Source organism: Rhipicephalus microplus, chromosome X (genome assembly GCF_043290135.1).
Source record: "Rhipicephalus microplus isolate Deutch F79 chromosome X, USDA_Rmic, whole genome shotgun sequence".
In the NCBI taxonomy this organism is placed as follows: domain Eukaryota; kingdom Metazoa; phylum Arthropoda; class Arachnida; order Ixodida; family Ixodidae; genus Rhipicephalus; species Rhipicephalus microplus.
In genome coordinates, this window is record NC_134710.1 from 181404100 (window position 1) to 181424910 (window position 20811).

Below are 20811 nucleotides of genomic sequence, written 5' to 3' on the forward strand. Positions count from 1 at the left end.
CTTGCTGTAAGATTAGACAGAGATTGCATCAACATAAAATTAGCTGCATCAAGCACAAGTCTTGAATTCAATTTTGGACTTTGGTTGAAGATATCATCACAATTAGTAATGTAGGCTTTTCCAGTTTTTTTAGAAGCCAAACACAGACGAAGCTCACGATGTATTTCTGGCATTACTCGTCAATGCATGTTCATTGGTACTTTGGAGTTCTGTCAACGAGACATTTTCGCCATCGTAAAAATGTGAAGGATGAGCATTGCCGTGAATGCGAATTATATTTCTTTAGGCGATGTGCTAGGAGATGTGTGTAACTGTGGAGAATATAAGTTCAATTTTCTAACCTGTAATATTGACAGCTTACAAGTATAGAATTCATCAGGTGCTGCGATAGAAACGCTGAATAATTAGCAGTTGGCTCATGCTTACATTTCTAGCACCCTGAACGTAGAATATACTGTTTATGATTGTATATTACATTTGTAATAAATTTCTGCAAGGTTTACGACGAGGAGTCTCCCAAACAACCCGACTAGTTCTAGCACGTCAACGACAGCCACTCCGAAATCAGGGCACTGTGAGCAGCAAGAGTTCTCCTGCCTCTCCGACGGCTTATGCCTGCCTTACGACCATGTGTGCGACTTCCGAAAGGATTGCAGTGACGGAAGCGACGAAAGATTTTGTGGTATGTGCGATTTTCACTCTGTAATATACAAAATTATGCATATCTTTGCGTAAGCGTCTAGATCTGTCTGTATAAAATGTCTTTACTATAAAAAAATTACAATCTTGAAGACATTCTTGGCGCGGGGAGCCGACGAATGATAAACAACGATTGCGGCATATTTTGTGCACTCTAGTCTAGAGCATGCCTTCAGAAACCTTGGCGTTAGTAATTGCTCTTTCCCTTTGGTCATACGCCTTCTGCGATATATGTACAGCAAAACAATTGTCTAGAACATTATCTCTCGAACTATTGCAGTGCATCAGTTTTTCGTGAATTCAGGTTGAGATATGTCATTATCAAGCGGACTTGAACGATATTTCAGTTGCGAGGCAATACAATAAATAAGAGTGATACATAAAAGGTGTGGTCCATTGCTTTATGCCGCAGAGTGATATTTCTGCACAGTGTACACGTACTATGCAGATGTATCTTTATGATTCCTTGCTTCTGTTTTTTAGCGTCAGCTCCAAGAAACAACCTTTTCGCCTCCTCAGTCCCGACACGCTCATGCAGAATAAACAGACATCTGCATCAAAAATTAAACAGCTGCACTTATGGTAATTGCGCATCACGGGTGACAACATAGCCCGAAATGGCAGCTGTGCAACACAGGGGCTTCAAACAGACAGAAAGATACGAAAATATGACCATTGTGCATAGGTTGGCAAAACTTGTGGAGCTCACTCAGACTTACTTCTGAAATATATTTTGAGCATTGGACTCACTCGAGTTCTGATTGACGAAAATGTTTCTGAGCCGGACTCACTCGGACCCACAGACACGAAAATTTCCTTTAGCAGGACTCACTCGGACTCAAACTCACTAAAACATTACTCACCCAGACTCACTCAGACTGAGAATAATGGTTTGATCTGAGTCTGAGTGAGTCTGAGTGAATCGACTCATGAGTCCGGCAGCCTAGAATGAGCTGTTTCGAACGTGGTGGCAATGTTCTTTAACACCAATATCTCGGGGAACCGGTGCTCTTCTTGGTGCCATTTGACATAGTATCTTCGAAAAGAAGTTCTCGGCGGTTCCAAACAAGTAAGGTCATTTTTCTTAAAGAGAAAAGACGAAAGGATCACATATAATCATTTTTGATTTCAGATACTTTTTAAATTTTTGTGCATATTTCGCAGTTTGTATCTGATTATTCTGTGATTACATATGAAGCAGCGCATGGCGACAGGCACAAAAGGAACGATAGGGACACCGTAGTGCGCTGCTTCATATGTAATCATGAACTATTACCAACTCTCCCAACTTTCGACATTACTGATCATTCCGTACAGAGGGTCTTGGTACGGTCCCCTGACCTTGGGACCCTTTTCTGTATATCCTTAACGCTGTAACAACGCTATGCAAAATGAACTTTGATTTGATTTGAAGAACTCCACTGGAAGAGTTAGTGGGGAGAGATAAAGGCACCCCCTCCCCGGAATTCACGCCTCAATTAATATATACTGAAACGGTGTATGAACGACACTGCTTTAGAATACCCGTGAGTAGACACATTTTGTTCAACCAAACTCACTCGGACTCATGGCATGATCTGAGTCTGAGTGAGTCCGAGTGATTCGATTCTTGAGTGAGTTCACCAACCCATGCCAGTGTGAAATGAAACGAATTAACTTCATTTTCGTTCTTTCTACCATGCACCGGGTGGCATGTGACTATGTCTCTGGTTGATGTTCGTCTGAAGAATACGTGTCATACCAGCAGTTTGATCATAACTCCCGAAGAAATGACATAATAGTTTAAAAGTCTGCAAACACTTTTTTTGTTGAATGTACATAAGGAGCTGTTGGCGGCAATGCGAAGCACTGCCTACTTCTTTTATCAGAATGAAATCAGAATTTTAATAATAAATGTTGGGTAAAAGTACGGGAATTTAGTATACAGAAGGAGATCTCATAAGCAAGATACTGCACCGGGACTTCCTGCACTGTATCTATGTTGCATAATAGTTGCAAACGCAAAACTATATAAAAGCACGCCGTAAAGCACTGATGCCGTCAGTTCAAGTTCCTTAATATAAAAAATTGATCAGCATAACAGAAAAGTTTCCAAAATGCAAATATTCAGGATTAAATTAAATGTCCCCGCATAACATAAATGTAAGCCAGAATGTCACAGCTGATTATAAGTTACTTTGAAATTGTCTCCCAAGTTTTCTTCTTAGTGTGGGTTGCAGTAGCACAGAAACTTTTTTAAAGAGGTCAATAGCGAGTAAATTTTAATTTAACTAGATTTTTTTTGGTTTGTGCGTTCTCGCAGCAACACATAAATTGAGTCATACAGCATGTGAACAAAAGAGTATCAAAATATGCAGTAATTTAAGTTGGTTTTGTTTGCTTTGACCACGTAGTTCGTTTTAATAATGTGTTTGATCTCACTGTTAGCTCCAAAATACCCTTACAGACAATTCCACCGCAAGCTGCTTTAGTGCACGAGGCTAGGACCCTCAGTGAGTACTTTTTTGACAAAACTCTTCATATGTCACTACGGCAGTTGTTTCATCGCAACAACTGCCATCTCGGAGATGGTGCAACTATTGACCATAAAGAAAGACCAACGAGAAATTTCAGCATTAGCAGATCATCTGTTGCTAAACAGATAGTTTCTTTTTGTTCCTTAAAATACTTGCCTTCACTGAAAACTTTAGCTAACAATGACGTTTTTGAAACCCTTCGAGTGTATGTAGCTTATTTAATAATATGGTTACTGAAATAGAGAATTTTGTGCGTGTTGTGTTGACGTAACGACTTTGCTTTCTTCATCACCAATCAGCCTGACTACGCCCACTGCAGGGCAAAGACCTCAACCATGATCAGCCAATCAATCAACACGGTTTTGTGCTTTCTAATCTAACCCAACGTAACCTAATTTATGTGTCCCGAAAGATCTCTATGAATATAGTTGTTCCATAAATTTTTCCTCCTCCTCCTCACCATCATCATCGTTCTCAGCCCCTCCCATAGTGATTGCTGGTTTGCCCTATCCTGTGCGAGCTGATTCCATTTGATCCCAGCCAACTTCCTAATTTTGTCACTATATAAATATTTTTATCACAATAACTTTGTTAATTACTGTTTTACTTTTCTGTACTTTCAACAGAATTATTTAGCTTTAAAAGTGCCCTGGAACATTTTTAGCATGGTCAGGAAACGCTGTAGATCGGTATTAGATATTACCAAGAACACGTGAGCTAAATGCCATAGCTTAGCACGCGGCTTGGAATTCACAATAAATTCTCAAAGTCATCTGAAAATTGATTTATGTTCTTTTGACAAATGACGAGAGAAGCTCCAAAATCACTCGTCGCAGCTGTTCGATCAGCCATTGGTTGATTTGAATATGACGCACTTGGTCATTACAAGAATTGCCGCGGGAGGCCGCGACTTGTCCATGCGTGAGCGTGATCTCAATGAAAAGCTACGTAATCGAAGAAAAAAAAGAGACAAAAAGTGCTCATGGTTACGAGGTGCGCGTGACGTATTCGCTTTTTCTAAAACATCCCTCCATGCGTACCTTCAAGCGCTTTTGTCGAGACGAGAGGAGAGCGAATGCAATTGCAGCGTGCGACAAATCTTCATAGCTGCGCTCGCACCAGACGTATTCAAAACATTTTTACGGTGGTTAATTTGTGAAGCAGTAAGCTCCTTTAGTGAATCTATTCAATGGCTACTTCAAAAAGATATTGCAGGACCCCTTTAACTTTTCATACATACAAGTGCGAATGACCTCATTCAAGAACGTAATCGAATACAACTGATCATGACTGCTATGTACGACGAGCAATTACTAAAACGACAATAGCTTCATTTACTTTACTCTCAGCGTAAATCCAGAAAATTAAAGGAATAAAGTGAGCTGGCCCGGCTCTTTCAGTATGCCCTTTCAGCCATTAACAGTTTGGTTATTTTTGTCAACATAGGCTATTAGTAGTAGTAGACAAAGTTTTTTAGTATACAACCCGACAAACATTTACTTCAGTGCTCCGTAGGGAATATTGGGGTGAAAAACAAAGTTGTGCGGCAAAGTGGTGCCCCTATCCCAAAAGCCCAATGGCATATGTCATTCGTTAAACTTCTTCGATCAGTTGTTGGTTTATTCTTTTCTTCGTTGTCCATAACCTCTAGTGGTCTTGGGGGGATTCGATAGCTATATTCAAAATTTCCCCTGATGTGTTCTTCAGGGAACGGCCGTGTGTAACATACGAACATCTTGCGTACATGAAATATACTACTCTGTGCTCGCATACGGGTTTATGAAGAGAAGCGCTTCATTATTGCTTAGTCTCGCAGCCGACACTTCCAGAGAGGCAATGAAACTACTGGAAAATTGCCGGTTGCTGAGCCCCTGGCTACAGAAGCTTGAAGGGCCTACGAAGGGAGCCACATATTAGTGTCAGTTGGGTATGTTGGCCAAGATCTTGTGAAACACAAATGCGTAGCACCTGCATTCACAGCTCGCCCAGATCTACGAAGCTTCTGTGTGATAAAAACATGGAAGTTCTATTGTAGTTGTTGCCTCGTTAATGAAATGACGTGATTTCTTATATATATTATATTTAAAAATAACTAATGGGCGTACAGCGAATGATACACGGTAAAAAGTTAATTATTGAGCTTTGAAACTACATAATATAAATGATTGCAAGCATAACTACATATATTATTTTACGTAAGAGTCTTGTTTGAGCTGCCTATTATGTCGAAATTTTATATACTGCGCTGAAGCATGTAAATAGTCTTTTGTTGGTTGCTTGACGCCCTTGTTTTCTACTTTATCAAATAAAGTCATCGTAAATGGTTCCTAATTTTCATTTATCATCCCAATTTTTCAATTTGTAAACACGAGCAAGTAAGCTCGGAACAGGTGTAGTTATAAGGACTCCTATATGAGCTGGCTTGAATGCTGAAGAACATTCTGCATGCGTCAGGACGAGACCTATCGTTTTATTAGTTATGAAAAGAGGAAGCGGACCGACAAGCTAAAGTCATATTTTAGCGTAGACCACTATTCACCACTTTTCTAGTAGTCTTCAAACTAGTGTTCTAAAGTTGGTGTTTAAGCTCCAACATTAATTTTAAACATATACCATCCACGCAGTCAAAAAGCAAAAGAAAACAGAGCAGCAAGAAGTTATTAACTCCATCACTTACCATCCCCATGTCAACATGTCAACAAGTCTCGTCAGTGTTTATATTTGAGAAATGTATGAAAAGGTAGTAAACGTTGTCGTCACTAGTCAGCGTTTCAACTAGAGTCAGTAAATTTCACTACTTGCGTACGTGGCGGGTTAGTAAACGTTATTAACTCTACTAGCAGCACTATATTAGGCAGCATTTTTGTCAATATTATTTAGGCGAACCTAATTTTTCTTTATTATGTTTTAAAAACAGCTTGCTGATGGCTAGTCAAAGGCACATGCGAGAAGCCAGGTAAATGAATCTGGGACAAAAACATCGAATATGTGTCTGAGATCGCGGTGGGTACGCTGGCACAACGTGAAATACTCCAAAGCATGCATATATATATATATATATATATATATATATATATATATATATATATATATATATATATATATATATATATATATATATATATATAAATATATATATATATTCCATGTATGTATACGTTGTTACCTATGAGTATTACTGTGCATTGTGGTTGACACGGTAACGGCATGACACAGCAAATGATTAATAATGAATGTAACTAAAAAATGTTGTTTATACTACGTCACCTCTAATAGCTTCAGTTTTTTTGTGACGTTCAACCGCTATAAACTAACCAACCGTACCGTTTCACTATTTTTATTTGAGCCTATAATTTTCCAAGTTCTATTTGATATGAAAATGCCAACAGGACACTTACCAAATAGGTGCTAACGTATTTTACAGCGACAGCTCTAATAAGATCACAACCAGGGTCGCACGCGGCGCTGTAGTTGTCCGCCGCCACCGCCGCTAGTGTTCTTCACAACTATTGCGCGAAATGAAAAAAAAACAGCAAATCAAAACGCCAAGGAAGCAACAGAATTTCAACGCGTGTTCCCTGCGTGCAAATCTAGTATTCTGCCACTAAGCCACGCCGGTGTTTGAAACTCCTCTGTAAACTGGCCTTAGGCAGGCTGGTTGTCGGGAAAGGAATTGCGTTAATATGAGCAATAAAGCGTTTTCGAACAGTATCGGAACAACCAAGTTGCGAAGCAACCACTCGTTGCGCATTGCGAATAATGCAAAGAGTGGGTCGTCGAATGTTCCTACCCATAACGAAACCTTGATCTTGTTTACCTGTTAAATGTGGCACATACCTACTGTGGGGGATTGTTGTTGTTGTTGTTGTTGTTTCCCTGTGCAAATGGCTCGTACACGAAGAAGGGGATTGGCCGATTATAAGGTGAATTTGCCATAAACTTTCAGCAATGCGTCATTCCTACAAATTTTTTGTAACTTGATTTTGATTTAAAATACCGATATCAAGTTTGCAGAAAAAAAAGAAGAAAAATAGTGAGACAGTAATTTAGCAAGAAAATCGTTTAGCCACAGTGATGTATTCTTGAACGGCGAATAAAACATCCCTGTGGCTGAAACCCAGTGTAGAGGCTCCAAATAAAAGAAGATCAGGTTCTGATAGTTGCAAGCCCAGTCTTTGAAGAGGTGGTGCTAGTATGCTTTGCCTGAATAAAACGGCGACAATGTAATAAAAAATGACTGATCGTTTCCTCTTGATTACAGTAAATGAACATAGGGGAATTCAATATGCCTGATCTATGCAAGTAATAATTGAGGGAGGTAACGTGGCAATGAAATTTCGTGATGACAACTTCCATCATCCTTGAAATAGTCAGTTCACTGCGCCAGGGAAATAACAAGTGTTTGTACTCTGGAGAAGCCGTCAGTGCAGGGTCAGATAAATTTTGCCTGATTTTAAGTGTGCGAAATTGCGCCACCGTAATGTATACTGTATGAGGGAAAATAGGAATAATTGGTGTTGAAAGGGATGCCTTCGCAAGAGCCCCGCCGTGGTGGTCTAGTGGCTAAGGTACTCGGCTGCTGACCCGCAGGTCACGGGTTCGTATCCCGGCTGCGGCGGCTGTGTTTCCGATGGAGGCGGAAATGTTGTAGGCCCGTGTGCTCAGATTTGGGTGCGCGTTAAAGAACCCCAGGTGATCAAAATTTTCGGAGCCCTCCACTACGGCGTCTCTCATAATCATATGGTGGTTTTGGGACCTTAAACCCCACATATCAATTAATGCCTTCGCAAGAGAATCAGCTGTTTCGTTTAACAACAAACCTTTGTGCCCTGGTGTCCAGATTAAATGAATACTTCAGAGATGACAGGGAATCAATGATTTAAAAAGTTTCACTATAGGTGAGTGACCAAATGCGGACAGAGAAGAGCACACTGATAATGAATCAGTTATGACTGCTACGACTGGAATGGAAATATTTACCTTTCGCAAAGCTAACATTATTGCCATGAATTCAGCCAGAAAGACAAGAAGGAAATTCGGTAAGCAAAGTGAAAATGACCAATCAAGTACGGGGCAATATATTCCAACGCCTGATTTTTTATGTGATTGAGATGCATCCGTTGCTCTAATGACATTTGTTGGCAGAGTACTTAAATGGTCCTGCAATAAACCATTTAAAATGCTTGTAGGTAATAGCTTAGGGTGAGTTGGGAAGATATCATGGTAAACTATTTCTGGAGAATTTTGTTGCTCAGTTAAAGGAATCAGATCACGAACGTGTACATTTAGAGGCTCAAGTAACGATTGAACAAATACTATTTGTGGTTTGTGATATCTGGGCCAATGCACGGAGAAGAATAGGTCAGGATTGGAAATAAAAATAAATTTTTCAGGGTTAAACGGTGCTTCATATAGCCGTAAAAAGGTCTGCACAGTAAGAATGCTAAAGCGACATAATAAGGTTGGTATTCGTGCTTCAAGGTATAACACTGCATTTGAAGTATACTTTGGAAGTCCTAAGCAGAACTGTAAAGCCTCTCTTTCCAACAGAACGAGCGGCCGAAGTTTGTAGGCTGGCGCACCAGAAAAAAGAATGCAGCCAAACTCCAACACAGGTCGGACATACATTTTATATATAATCAAAAGTTCCTTTCTTCTCATGCCTGATCTACCATTGCTCAACCTCCGCAATACACCCATCGCGCGTACTGCTTTTGTCGCGATGTATTCAATGTGAGGGCGCCAATTTAGATGTTCATTATACATAACTCCAAGATATTCTAATGATTGTACTTGTGGGATATCTTGAAGCTCTTAATTAATTGACATGTGCACGGGATCTTTGATAGGAAAAACGAGAATAGCACATTTACCGGTATTCAGGTTCAACATCAATCCATCCAGCCAATGTTCTATTTCATTAAGATATGCTTGCAAGATAGTGTAGAGACAGTGGTAGTCATGTGCCATAGCAAAGAAAGCAATGTCATCGGCATAAACATAGGTTTTCACATCTGGATGAACGGGGATGGTACTAAGCAATATGTTGAATAAAACCGGGGAAAGTACTGACCCCTGAGGTACACCTCGGGTTTGCTTGTGCTTACAGGAAGAGAAACCGCCTTGATAACAATAAAATTCTCTTCCACTTAAAAATTCCGTCACCCATGCTACTATATAAGGTGGAACTCCGTGACTCCATAACTGATTAGTCAAGATAGAATACTCTACACTATCGTATGCCTTACATATGTCTAATGTTACTAAAGCCGCAAAGTGCTTTTTGTGACGGGCAATATGAATACGACTTTCCAGATCTACATGTGCATGCCATATGAAATATCCAGATCTAAAGCCAATTTTGGAAGAACTGAACAGTTGTTTCTCGTTAATAAACCTAATTATACGGCCATGAAGTAACCTTTCAATAACTTTTACTACGTTAGATGTTAAGCCTATCGGTCGTATGTTGTCTAAATTATAGCCTGCCCCCTGTTTCTTAAGCAATGGTATAATTTTCGCAATCTTCCATTCAGAAGGGATCCATGCTCTTCTAAGGGAATAATTGACGAGACCTAATGGATCATTCGGATATTCCCTGTGAAGAATTTTTAGCATTTTATTTGTTATTCCATCGGGGCCTCGTGCTGCATTTGGCAATCTTTCCATAGCTTGATTTAATTAGGAAGTCGATATTTCTGTGTAGTCATAGATGGTTGTTGTGTAAGCCGAATTAGAAAGATGCGTTGAAAACCTGTTTTCTAATTCTTTAGCCAACTGATTCAATGATTCCTGTAGTTCCTGTGAGGTGTGAACTACTGAGTCAACGTTTCCTGGTATAGGGGTCTTCTTCATATTACGAAGGAAATTGTAAAGCACGTTTGTTATTTGATTTAGACAGGTACTCGAAATGTTCTTGCTCATATTGCTCTTTCGCTCGCAATACAGTGCGTTTAAATGTTGCCGCAATGAACTGATAATCCTTCCAATTTTTCGGACTCTGATTACATATAAGTCTTTTCCATGCAGCTTTTCTTCTTCTATAATCTTGTGTGCACTCATTATTCCACCATCTACTAGGTTGGGCACTTTGGAATGACAACGAAGCAATTACAAATTCTGAAGTGTTCTTGGAGATTTTTAAAGCAGAACAGAGATTTCTGCCGAGGTCTTCATTTTGACCACTGGACACTGCCCTAATGTTGGAACGCAAGCAGTCTTTAAATTCTTCGGAATATAAAAGCTTCTGGCATCATTCTTCATCGTCGTTGGCCACAGCATAAGCAAAATTGCACAAATTCTTTGCAAGTGTGCAGCGGCTACCAAGCTTCTCTGAAGAATGACGAAGAATGGCGTTGTGAATGCCTGCCTACTGCACATTGATTGCGCGTTTCGCGCAGGCCTGGTTGTTATTGTTAGTGATTGCAGTTGGCTAATGAATGTTACAATTAAAATAATGTAGTGACGGTCATGAAGTAAACTTAGTGTCAATGCAGTAAACCTACTACGAATGTTGCTTCTTCTGTGTAGAGATGAATAAAGATGAATAACAGTCAATGTCGCAGAAAGCATGGGTTCGAGAAGTGCTCTAGTCTTTCTTCAAGAGAGCAATCGAAGTCGACTGCTTCCATTGAAGAACTTCTCGAAACGTCGGATCAGTGACTCCACCTTTCTAAAAGTATTTATTTCTTCAAGCTTCCGTCTTCTCCTGAACTTTGTCGTGCTTGTACTTACCTAGAGGAAGTGACGGTAAGTAGCAAGCGTCATGGCATTGATGTTAATAACTTGGCAGTCATCATTTCCAGTTACAACAAATGGATTGAAGGTTGTGATAAGCATGCATATACTACCGCAATAGTTGTCGGGGTCTATGAATTCAAGTTGATGCTATGTGTTGAGCGATGTAAACACGTTAATACTTTCGTACGAAGTTTTTCAACTTTCGCCGCTCTCTCTATAATTAATTTTCTCCTTACCTTTCACCCACTATTCTACGTTACTACGCTAGCCGTAGATGTAATTACTTTTACATATAACTAACTCCCGAGTGAGGACCACTGTCTACTATTATATCTATTTACCAGAAACTAATTACTATTCCAAAACGCCAACAAATGCGATACAGACTTAAAGGCAGCGCCAGTCTATTTTTTCGGCACTTAAAATCTTTTCGACTTTACTTTTCGTGCACTCACATCACCAGCGACGTATGCACTCAAACGTAACAATCACATAGAAGTAGCCGACTCGTCAGTTAAAAGGAAATGCCAAAATAGCAGTGCTACCCATCTAAATAATAAAAACGTCGACATTGCGGACACTATAAAGCCAACAATGTTAAAATTGAGCTAGACAGGAAGAAGGTGGGAGAAAATAAACGCGTGAGAAGTAAGGTCATCCTGAGCACTAAGGCGGGCTTTGTGTGCTGGTATATGTGGTTGTGCGTATCATCTGAGTCAGGATAAAGACAAAGTTGTGCGAAGTTAAGCACGAAAGAGCTTTTCATTTCCAGAGTGTGAAGCATAGTATGCATGCGGAGCTTGAATTTGGCGGGGGAGTTGAACTGACGTCGGTGGTGTCGGAAGGGAGCCGCGCTTGCAACGGTTTACTATTTTGGGTAATTAATTGGTAGCGAAGACGCTATTTGTTAGATGTAAACGTTGAAATTTTCGAAATTGCGGACACTTTGAAGCCAAGAATGTCGAAGTTGAGGAAGACATGAAGACGTTAGGAGAAAATAAACACGTGTGAAGCAAGGTCACCTGGAGCCCCAAGACAGCCTAAGTTCGCGAGGTCATTGGTTTGAAGCTATGCCGTTTTTTAATGCAAATAGTGAGTTTGAAACAGTTAAAAAGGTCAGGTGAGCTGCAAGTCATGTGGAGTTGAGAGCTGATGGACGGCCTGGTGGTGTTCGATAGCGCTAAGAAAGTGCATCAGAACCAACTGCTTAGAGAATGCGCAACAACCTAGCTTGCAGCGACAGACTTCAGTTCAAATGTCGATGCTGGACCATCCCCAATCGTATATTTATTTCAAAGGCGTGATGAATAAATTGGTAAAAAAGAAAAAAAATGGGTTCGGGGTGCGGCCTCACTGACGACCACCTGTCGGTAATACACTCCCTCACCAGACCAGGATTGGCTACTCTGGTACAGTACTTGGCCACCACCTCTCATATGAACTTGACAATTGACCCTCGGCTCTCGATCCCCTGTGGCTGCGAAGAAACTTTCCGAGGCGGTAATGAGACCTGTGATGCAGCGGAGGGTGCTAAGAATCTCTGCGTCCGGACAGGCCGCCATTGGAATCAACTTGGCTACGTTCAGCGCTAGAACGCTATTTAGTGAGACTGGTCTAGCTATGCTATTTGTGGAACTAGAAGGCGTTAAATAGGATGTAGTAGGGCTAAGCTAAGTTAGGAGGACTCATGAAGCTTATAAAGTGCTGAAGGACAGACAAGAGCTATGCTAACATTTATAATTTGACAGAAAAGACCTAAGGATGGGGTTCTTTAAAAATAAGGATATTTCTGGCCACAAAGAACAACAATATAGCATGAGGAAGAAGTTCTTAAGTAGCGTAAATAAGTTAAACAAAATGTACAAGACGAAGGTGGTACAGGCCTACCCACCTACATTGAGCCATGTTGATCATTTGGTTGAACGCTTACGAAAACGTAGAGTGAGCAATTAATAAAGGCAGAGTCCACTATACTGATGGGTGACTTTCATGCCGAAGCAGGCAAGAAACAGGTCGGAGACCATGCAGTGGGATTATATGGCATAGACTCTAGAAATTCCAAAGGGGAGTTATTAGTGCAGTTCGCAGAACTTAATAATTTACCTATCTCGAATACATTCTTCAGCGTACCCTTTTCAGACCTCAAACACCTTTCCTTCGGGTCACGCAAAGTGAACGTCGAATGCAATTTTTTTTTAGAAAATAATGTCTCATGCATTGAAGCCCTGTCAAAGGTGTGTCTTTGTCTCCTTGCGACAATTGTTTTGAAACATCAAGCGGGGAGGTGAGCGCGGATATGAATTGTGTGACGGGCGTTGCACAGCGAGCGACTTACGAGCACGATGAGGGAGCAGGGCCTGCGAGTGATCTCGTCGCTGTAAGTATGCATAGTATATCTATATTACTTCGTAATACACCGCGAACAATGGACACCAACTCATTGTTCATTCGTGTCTGAAATAACGATGACGAAAATTCCACACGAGACGCATGTTGCGGTCGCCGGCGGTCGTTTAACCGCACTCCTTGTATACATAAGCCTAGCTACGCCGTCGGCAAGCAGACACGGTAGCGTCGGCGGGGCACCTGAACGCTTCGGAGGCTTTTCTGTATAAGCGCCGCTGGTATGTTTCTGTTTGCGGACTGTTGCCCCAGCACTAGCAACGCTGGTTGGGTCGACACGATCGAATGCCGGCTAATAATTCGTATTCTCTGACTGGAGGGATGTCGAAGGTTAGATAGATTTATATGAAATGGTTGGTGCGCTTAGGTGCTACAAATTAGCCGCCATGGGTTTTCACAACTATGCTGTAAATGTTTATTGTTTTTTTCGCCGAGGAGAAGTCTCCCACCGGCACTACATGGGAGGTCAAGATACTGTGCTATATATATATATATATATATATATATATATATATATATATATATATATATATATATATATATATATATATATATATATATATATATATATATATATATATATATATATATATATATATATATACAATAATTCATTTTTGTACTACAGGGCGGGCGGCCAGTGTTTGCGGTTTTTACTTTGACATAGTGATTATGTATACATGTAAGTGTGTGCTTCATGACCAATATAATGCTTCTTCAGTGCTAATTAAATTGGAATAAACATAAAACATACTCTGCAAGTGCGGGGTCGCCATTTTTCTCCAATCGTCCAGGCGGTTCAACTTTTAGTCCCACTGGATAATTCTACTTGCACCAACATTTAAACTAAGTGGAGTAAGTGCTATGGGGTAACAGTTGAATTGTTGCAGTTGCTCCCGCAGTTATTCTAAAATTGGTTCAAAATATGTGGCAGATCATTTAGTCCCTCAAGGAACAATGGCATACCCCACTTTAGTCCTCATCGGCTTAGAGTGTAGGGCTACCACCTTCAGAGCACCAGCTTTTCATATCACTTTACCACTTCTGGTGTCGATTGCTATTACCCATTATGCTGTTGGCATCGTTACGCAATTGTAAACAAGTGGTGATATAAAACATATGCGGCGTTTTAACATGTGTCTGTGTGTGCATTTGTCGATATCTTTAGCGCCACTTCGTAATGTTTCACTTATTAACAAAACTAAAACACATTCACCTTCCATCCGCATGCTTCGCATAACATTGATTCCCAAGGTATACGTGGGATCGGCCGGATTTTGTTTATTTACAGACTAGCTATAATGAGTTACTACAGCTGATTGTATTCATAGCGGATGTCACTTGAGTTTCCCGCAGAAAAATAAGTAATTTCGAGTACACATAACAAATAATATATACATCACATGCACAGATATTATTTTCGTATTACCACGTAGTTTGCTTGAACGCACCAGGTGTAACTAAACAAAGTGGACAGAAAATGTAGAGTGTTACTGGTGATTTGTATTCAAACACTTGGAAGCGCCACTTGGAGAAAATAGCAGTGGAAAGTTCTGAGGACTTGTAAAGTCTGAAAACACAAATTGAAAGCAAAACGTTTCACGCATTACATCAGAAAGTTTTATGCATACAAAGGGAATATTTTTTTAAAAGTAAGGGTAAAAAAAATATTACTCATTTTATTTTTCCTCCTACATTATTCAAAATTTTAGTCTCAGAAATCCCAGCATACAGTGGGCGGAAGTAGTCGAAGTGAGGGGAGGATTACAATGTACACAGGTTAGATTTGTGGCTGCATGAGATAAGTAAAATAAATACAAAAATGAAATGGCAGGGTGTTACAGCCTTAAAAGTGCATGTAGCAATTTAAAAATCGCGTATCAGCTGGCAAAACATTAACTCCACTGAACTAAGCCCCAGTAAATTAATTGTATATCAAACGCGGATTTTCTTAAGAATCGTTTATTTGCTGGCAGACAGATATGTATGAGTTTCAAATCGTACTGAACAATTCATTAAAATATGTGGCATGATTATCAATAAGTGCAAAATTAAAATAATGGGCATAGTATCAATATGATGACGTACTTCTGCGAGAGTGCATAGCATCTTGATGTGAGGTTTGTGCAAAGAGTCCTAATTTTTTTTTCCACAGAAAGTTGCTACCAAGTATCACGCGTAGATACTTGAACGAGCCAACTTCACCTGATGGGATATCCATTTTTTTACTTCTAGCAATTTAGGATACATGATTTCATTGAGTGCATGTACCATATTTGGTAACGTTAAATATCAGTTAATTGGTTCATTATAAATCATTTACAGGCTTTTTTAAATCATGGTTTGCTTTAAATTGTAAATCACTAGCTCTTGCTGTTACGTCAACGCAAGTGCCAACGGTGCACAGTATAACTTAATTAGTTGAAATTAATAGACATTGCAAGGTGGTAATATGTAATATGCGATATGTTGCTATTTTTTTCTAGTTATCAACATGTAACTTTCTAACAGGTTCACCCCTTTCAGCTATGTACTGAAGGACCTTCTTGTGTTATGCCACCCCCATATTTTTCAGACCTTTGGTTGTAATAAAATATTTTTCAATTTTTTATTTGATTTGAGATAAATATCTAAGGACGCATCGTTGAGTGCGCACATTCGTGGGTGGTCATGTAATATTATTCATAGCGGCTACTTGTACTCATTAGTTATTATGTATGCGTAGAAAATATATAAAAAACATACCACTCAAACCGTAATTCTACAGTTTATGAAGTGCATTCTCGCCAAATAGAAATTACCTAGAGAAGTATATTATTTTGAAAAAGGTAAATAAACATGTGAGTTTACGTTAACACTTTGAACGAAGTATCATCATTAGAATGAAAATGATGTTGCCAGGAGCACATTATTTGATACTCATCAATAAATGTGCAGAAACTTCAGGCTACATGTTTTTCAACTATGGTATTACTTATATCTGAGTGCATAAACGGACCTGTACTGCACTGTCAAGGCTTAGTGCGATTTCTATATTTTAAGCAGGATAAACGTTAGGTAGTTTTGACAGAGACGGATATCTAGTGTAGTTCAAACTTATTATCTCCAGATTCATTTGTCCATTGGCATTTCGCTCAGTATTTTGCATTTTTTTGTATTTTATCTCCCGAGCTATTTTGATTCACTATGAAGGTGAAATCAGTTTTGTAAATATGACGTGACATTTACTGCGGCATGCAAATGCTGTCCTTATGACTGTTCCAACTGTTTCAGTACAACCAAGCTGTGACTTCGAGAAGGCTAATCTTTGCGGGTGGGCCGTCACAAACAATGCCTCACTCGTGATTCCGGCTGCTGCCTCTCGACGGTTCACTTCCTATTTCTTTGATGACGAATTCACGTGGAAAGTCATTCAGGCCAATGATAAATCTGACAAGGTAAGAGAACTCATATTTCATGAGTCGCCTTCAGTTTTCTTATTAATTGTTTCTCGCGGTATGGAATAATCAGTAGCAGGTAACATGTAGCGCCTTCACACATGGCACGTTCAAATACTGCGTATGTCAAAACAACACTCACGCAGGTTAGAAAATGTTTGGTTTTGTCTAGGTAGAACGCTGTGGCTTATTGATGATTACCATGTAAATTATTACAGTCTATTTGATTGTTTTGGTCAATTAACATAGTTGCTTACTTCCATTGTTAATACGTCAGGCCCTTGATGTATCATAAATACTACACTGTGTGTAGCTAGAATGGTATGGCTGCCACATAATATGGACCATTACATCCAAAATTGCAGACTTTCCTTCTACTAAATAAAAAAATAAGAAAAAAAACAAAAAACTAAAAATACAATGCAAGAAAGGCCTAATAACTTTCAAATTTATATCGCTATATTGTTTCTTACATAATACTAATTTATGGCACACAAGGTGATAAATTAAATGTCCGTCGGAGGCTTATTCGTACTTCGCGAACACTTTGACAGAGTTTGTGTAGTAATTAGTGCTTTCCTTTCTTACAACACAGTACACCAGGCGTTAATTGTAGCCGTGAAACCACACAGCAACAAACAATTTGGAACGTTTCTATCCCACAGCAGCAGCGATTGTGACACCGGGAAAAAAAAAACAGTGTCAGTTTTCTTAACTTGAATTCTTTGTAGCGAATGAGAGCTGGATTCACCGACTGAAAGAATACTAACTCTCACGATGCTTCATGGTTTTTACCACCAGGCAAACGTCGCCATGCGGCCTCGAATCGATCATTCGGAAGGAACACAGCGGGGTTGGTACGCTCTCGCTAATTCGGCGTACGGCGGAATGACAGACGCCAGCTTGTTGTACTCCCCACAACCACTGTCGTACACGGCGGGCTCCTGCCGGCTCCAGGCATGGTACTACTGCTCCGACAGCTGTCTCTTGCAGCTGATGCTCTACGCATCTAACCTAGGTGTCCACGAAAGGCCTCTCTGGACCGCTTTCCGTAAGCACACTGCCATGTACTCTAGAACTCTGGGAAAAGTCCACGTACGAAATAATATTGCTTGTGTCAGAGATCCTAAAACGATTTCATAGAGAAGTTGCAATATTTCATGCATTCGGTCCCGTACAGACTTCTTCCGGCTGTTGTACTTATAACATCGAGTAAGCTGACGTACTATTTTAAAAGCGGATATACAATTTTTATATAAGAAGTACATTGTGTTAGTGGACATGGCATAGAGAAACTGATATTAAAACCACCTCTATAAATATTTCATGGTTGTATTGCACTTATAAAGACACATTAAGTCTAAGTGTCGCATTCAGCATTTTCGTTTGTGCGGCGTTGACATAATATGTTCGTCGGTTAAAGAAAAGGCAGCTCAGAAAGTTATTCACTCGCATTGACTTAAGAACTTCAATGCTTCTTCACACAGGCACGCGCCCGAGGGAGTGGATGCAAGTGAAGATACCAGTTGGAATCATTCGGGGCGCTCACCTTGCATGGCGGGCTTGGAGGGGCAGTAGCGAGAAGCTTGTTCAAGCTCTCGACGACCTTAACTTTGTTGAATGTGAGCCGCCACCACAGCGAGGTTCTAGTTGTCCCGAAGATTTGTTCAGGTGATCGAAATAATCTCACTAATAGTCTCATTGTCACTCTTTTTCTTTCATTTGTCTGTAAAGTGCATCGAGGGGGGTTTTGGGAAAGCTTGGCCGTTTAACAAAGGCTTAATTCTGCATGCCCCATTTTCTTCCGCTCACTTACTTAGTGAGCTATAAACTGGGTTAAAAATCAACTCCATAACAGAACAAACAAAATCTGTACCATTTCTGGCTAAGATATTTACTGGGATTGTATAGAAGCGTGACAGCTGAACACGGGACTGTACTATATTGTACAAAAGTCAGAGATCGCAGTGAACAAGTCATGGACAAGAATTATTGACATGTTATGGAGAAACTGTAATTCAAGTAGACTGATGCGTTCATTGCATTTTAATACCTTCGACGACTACGCAGCACGTGAAGTTGCAATATTACAAATTAATCTAATAACTATTCGGAAGACGTGAAAACTTTCATCCCAAATAAAAAAACATATTCTTGCAAACTGCAAATAAAAGAAGTAATAACGTTTCTAAAAGAAGCTTTCGCGAACGTTTACACTAATTTGGTTTAAAATGGTTCGAAGTCGCAGCTGAAAGGCATCCGTGAAATGCACTGAGAATAGCGCAGGTTGACATACAATTTTTTTATGTAGTGGCATTATGCATGTCAGTAAATATTATCCGTGTTTGGGCAAATAAATGTGGTTTCCATGACAATCAACATGAGGAGATTCACTTTACTGACGTACAAAGAGAAAGTGACAGTCTCGGGATACTCCCGCCCCTAACCATAGTATACAAATGAAAGTATTTTTTACATTCTCCTCACAGGGGTTTTTTATGTGAAGTATCTTGAAAAGTTAATTTTTAATTGTGTATTCGGACGAAAGCCAATTAACGGAAGCTAGAAAAAAAACTCAAAGACGAACGCATAGGCAGAAACCAACACGACGACTGCGAGTGGCTCATCGCATTTGATTATCTCTGACAACATAAACATTCATTGTGTTGCTGAATTGGGCCAGAGCATGAAGTTTTCCCAAACTTTACATGTTAGTTTTGGTTGCAGATGCATCAAGGGCAGCTGGTGCATAGAAAGAAGTCGGCTTTGCGACCAAGCATGGGACTGTGAGGATGGTAGCGACGAGACAAGCGTGGCGTGCTCTTCAGTCAGGAGTAGGTGTTCTTTTGAAGATGTTCACTGTGAAGATTGGACAAACGACGTGACTCCAGAGGCCCGCCTTCTGTGGTCGAGAAGGATCGCTCGTGAGGCGGAGAGCAAGTTACCCCTGACCGACCACTCCACATCGAGCGGCCAAGGTTTGGGAGACGCTTTCCTTGGAGCAGATGCTCCATGTAACTGCCTAACGTGGCGAATGAAGTTTTTATTGTTTATTCATAAGTTACCCCGCAGCATTCAAGGGCGTTCTTTAGCAGGGACACTTAATGTTGTCACTCTATTGCATTTCTGTCAGTAGTTACTCACAGATAAAATTAATTGTCTCGGTATCGTCCTCACCTTCACCACCACGCACAGTACAATTTTCAGCATATTCTTTAGTGCCCACTGCTGGGCAAAAGCCTCTCCTGCAGATCTCCAATTTTTCCCATCTTTCTCGGGATGATTCCATTTGATCTCTGCAAACTTCTTCAAGTTCTTCGTTATGTCACTGTCACTGCCGGCCTAGGCTTTTTTCCTTTTTTCCCCATTTCCTTGGTATCCCCTCTGTTGCTCTTACTGGCCACCATTTCTCGGCCCTACACAATACGTGACTTGCTGAGGTCCACTTATTTTGTTTATATGCGCTTTTCATATCCCTGTTTATTATGAAGGAGTAATAAATAGCGGTCGTATGCAGTCCGCATAAATGAATAGGATAAAAATGGGCAAACAAAGCTGAATAAACAATAGGTAAATTTTATATGGCAAACCCGTCTTAGACACTTATTAGCAATCGCTAGGTAACTCGGAAATATGGAGAATGCCGCGGTTTATTTTTGTGAAACACCTTCAATGAACAGCTTTTCATGGCTCTGGAAGCATGCGTACATAATACTGGAAATTCAGTTGGCTCACGTTAGATCACCAGCTGCTACTCTGCGCTTGAATCAGTTACTCGAAAATTTTCAAATGCATAGGTAGTATTTCGTGACAATCAGGTAGCCGTCCAATTGATTCTAGCTTCGTATACGCTGCCATGTTGTGAGTAAATTTAACGCAACTTGAAAATCGTAAAACACTTCCACATTTACACACTCATCCACACAATTAGCACACACTGCACTTTTCGTGTGGAGGAGTGTGAATGTGTAAATATTTGTGGGATTTCCAAACTTCGCCAAATTTACTTACGTGAT

At 40.1% G+C, this 20811-nt stretch overlaps 1 protein-coding gene across 1 annotated transcript in view; it reads left to right on the forward strand.

Moving 5' to 3' along the window:
• LOC119176965 (MAM and LDL-receptor class A domain-containing protein 2) overlaps window positions 1-20811 on the forward strand; it is a 217568-nt gene that overhangs the window by 115322 nt on the left and 81435 nt on the right. The window contains exons 40-44 of the mRNA XM_075878325.1: window positions 498-682; window positions 16632-16795; window positions 17597-17846; window positions 18283-18466; window positions 19523-19773. Coding sequence (XP_075734440.1) covers window positions 498-682; window positions 16632-16795; window positions 17597-17846; window positions 18283-18466; window positions 19523-19773 — 1034 coding nt within the window. The remainder of the gene's footprint in view (window positions 1-497; window positions 683-16631; window positions 16796-17596; window positions 17847-18282; window positions 18467-19522; window positions 19774-20811) is intronic.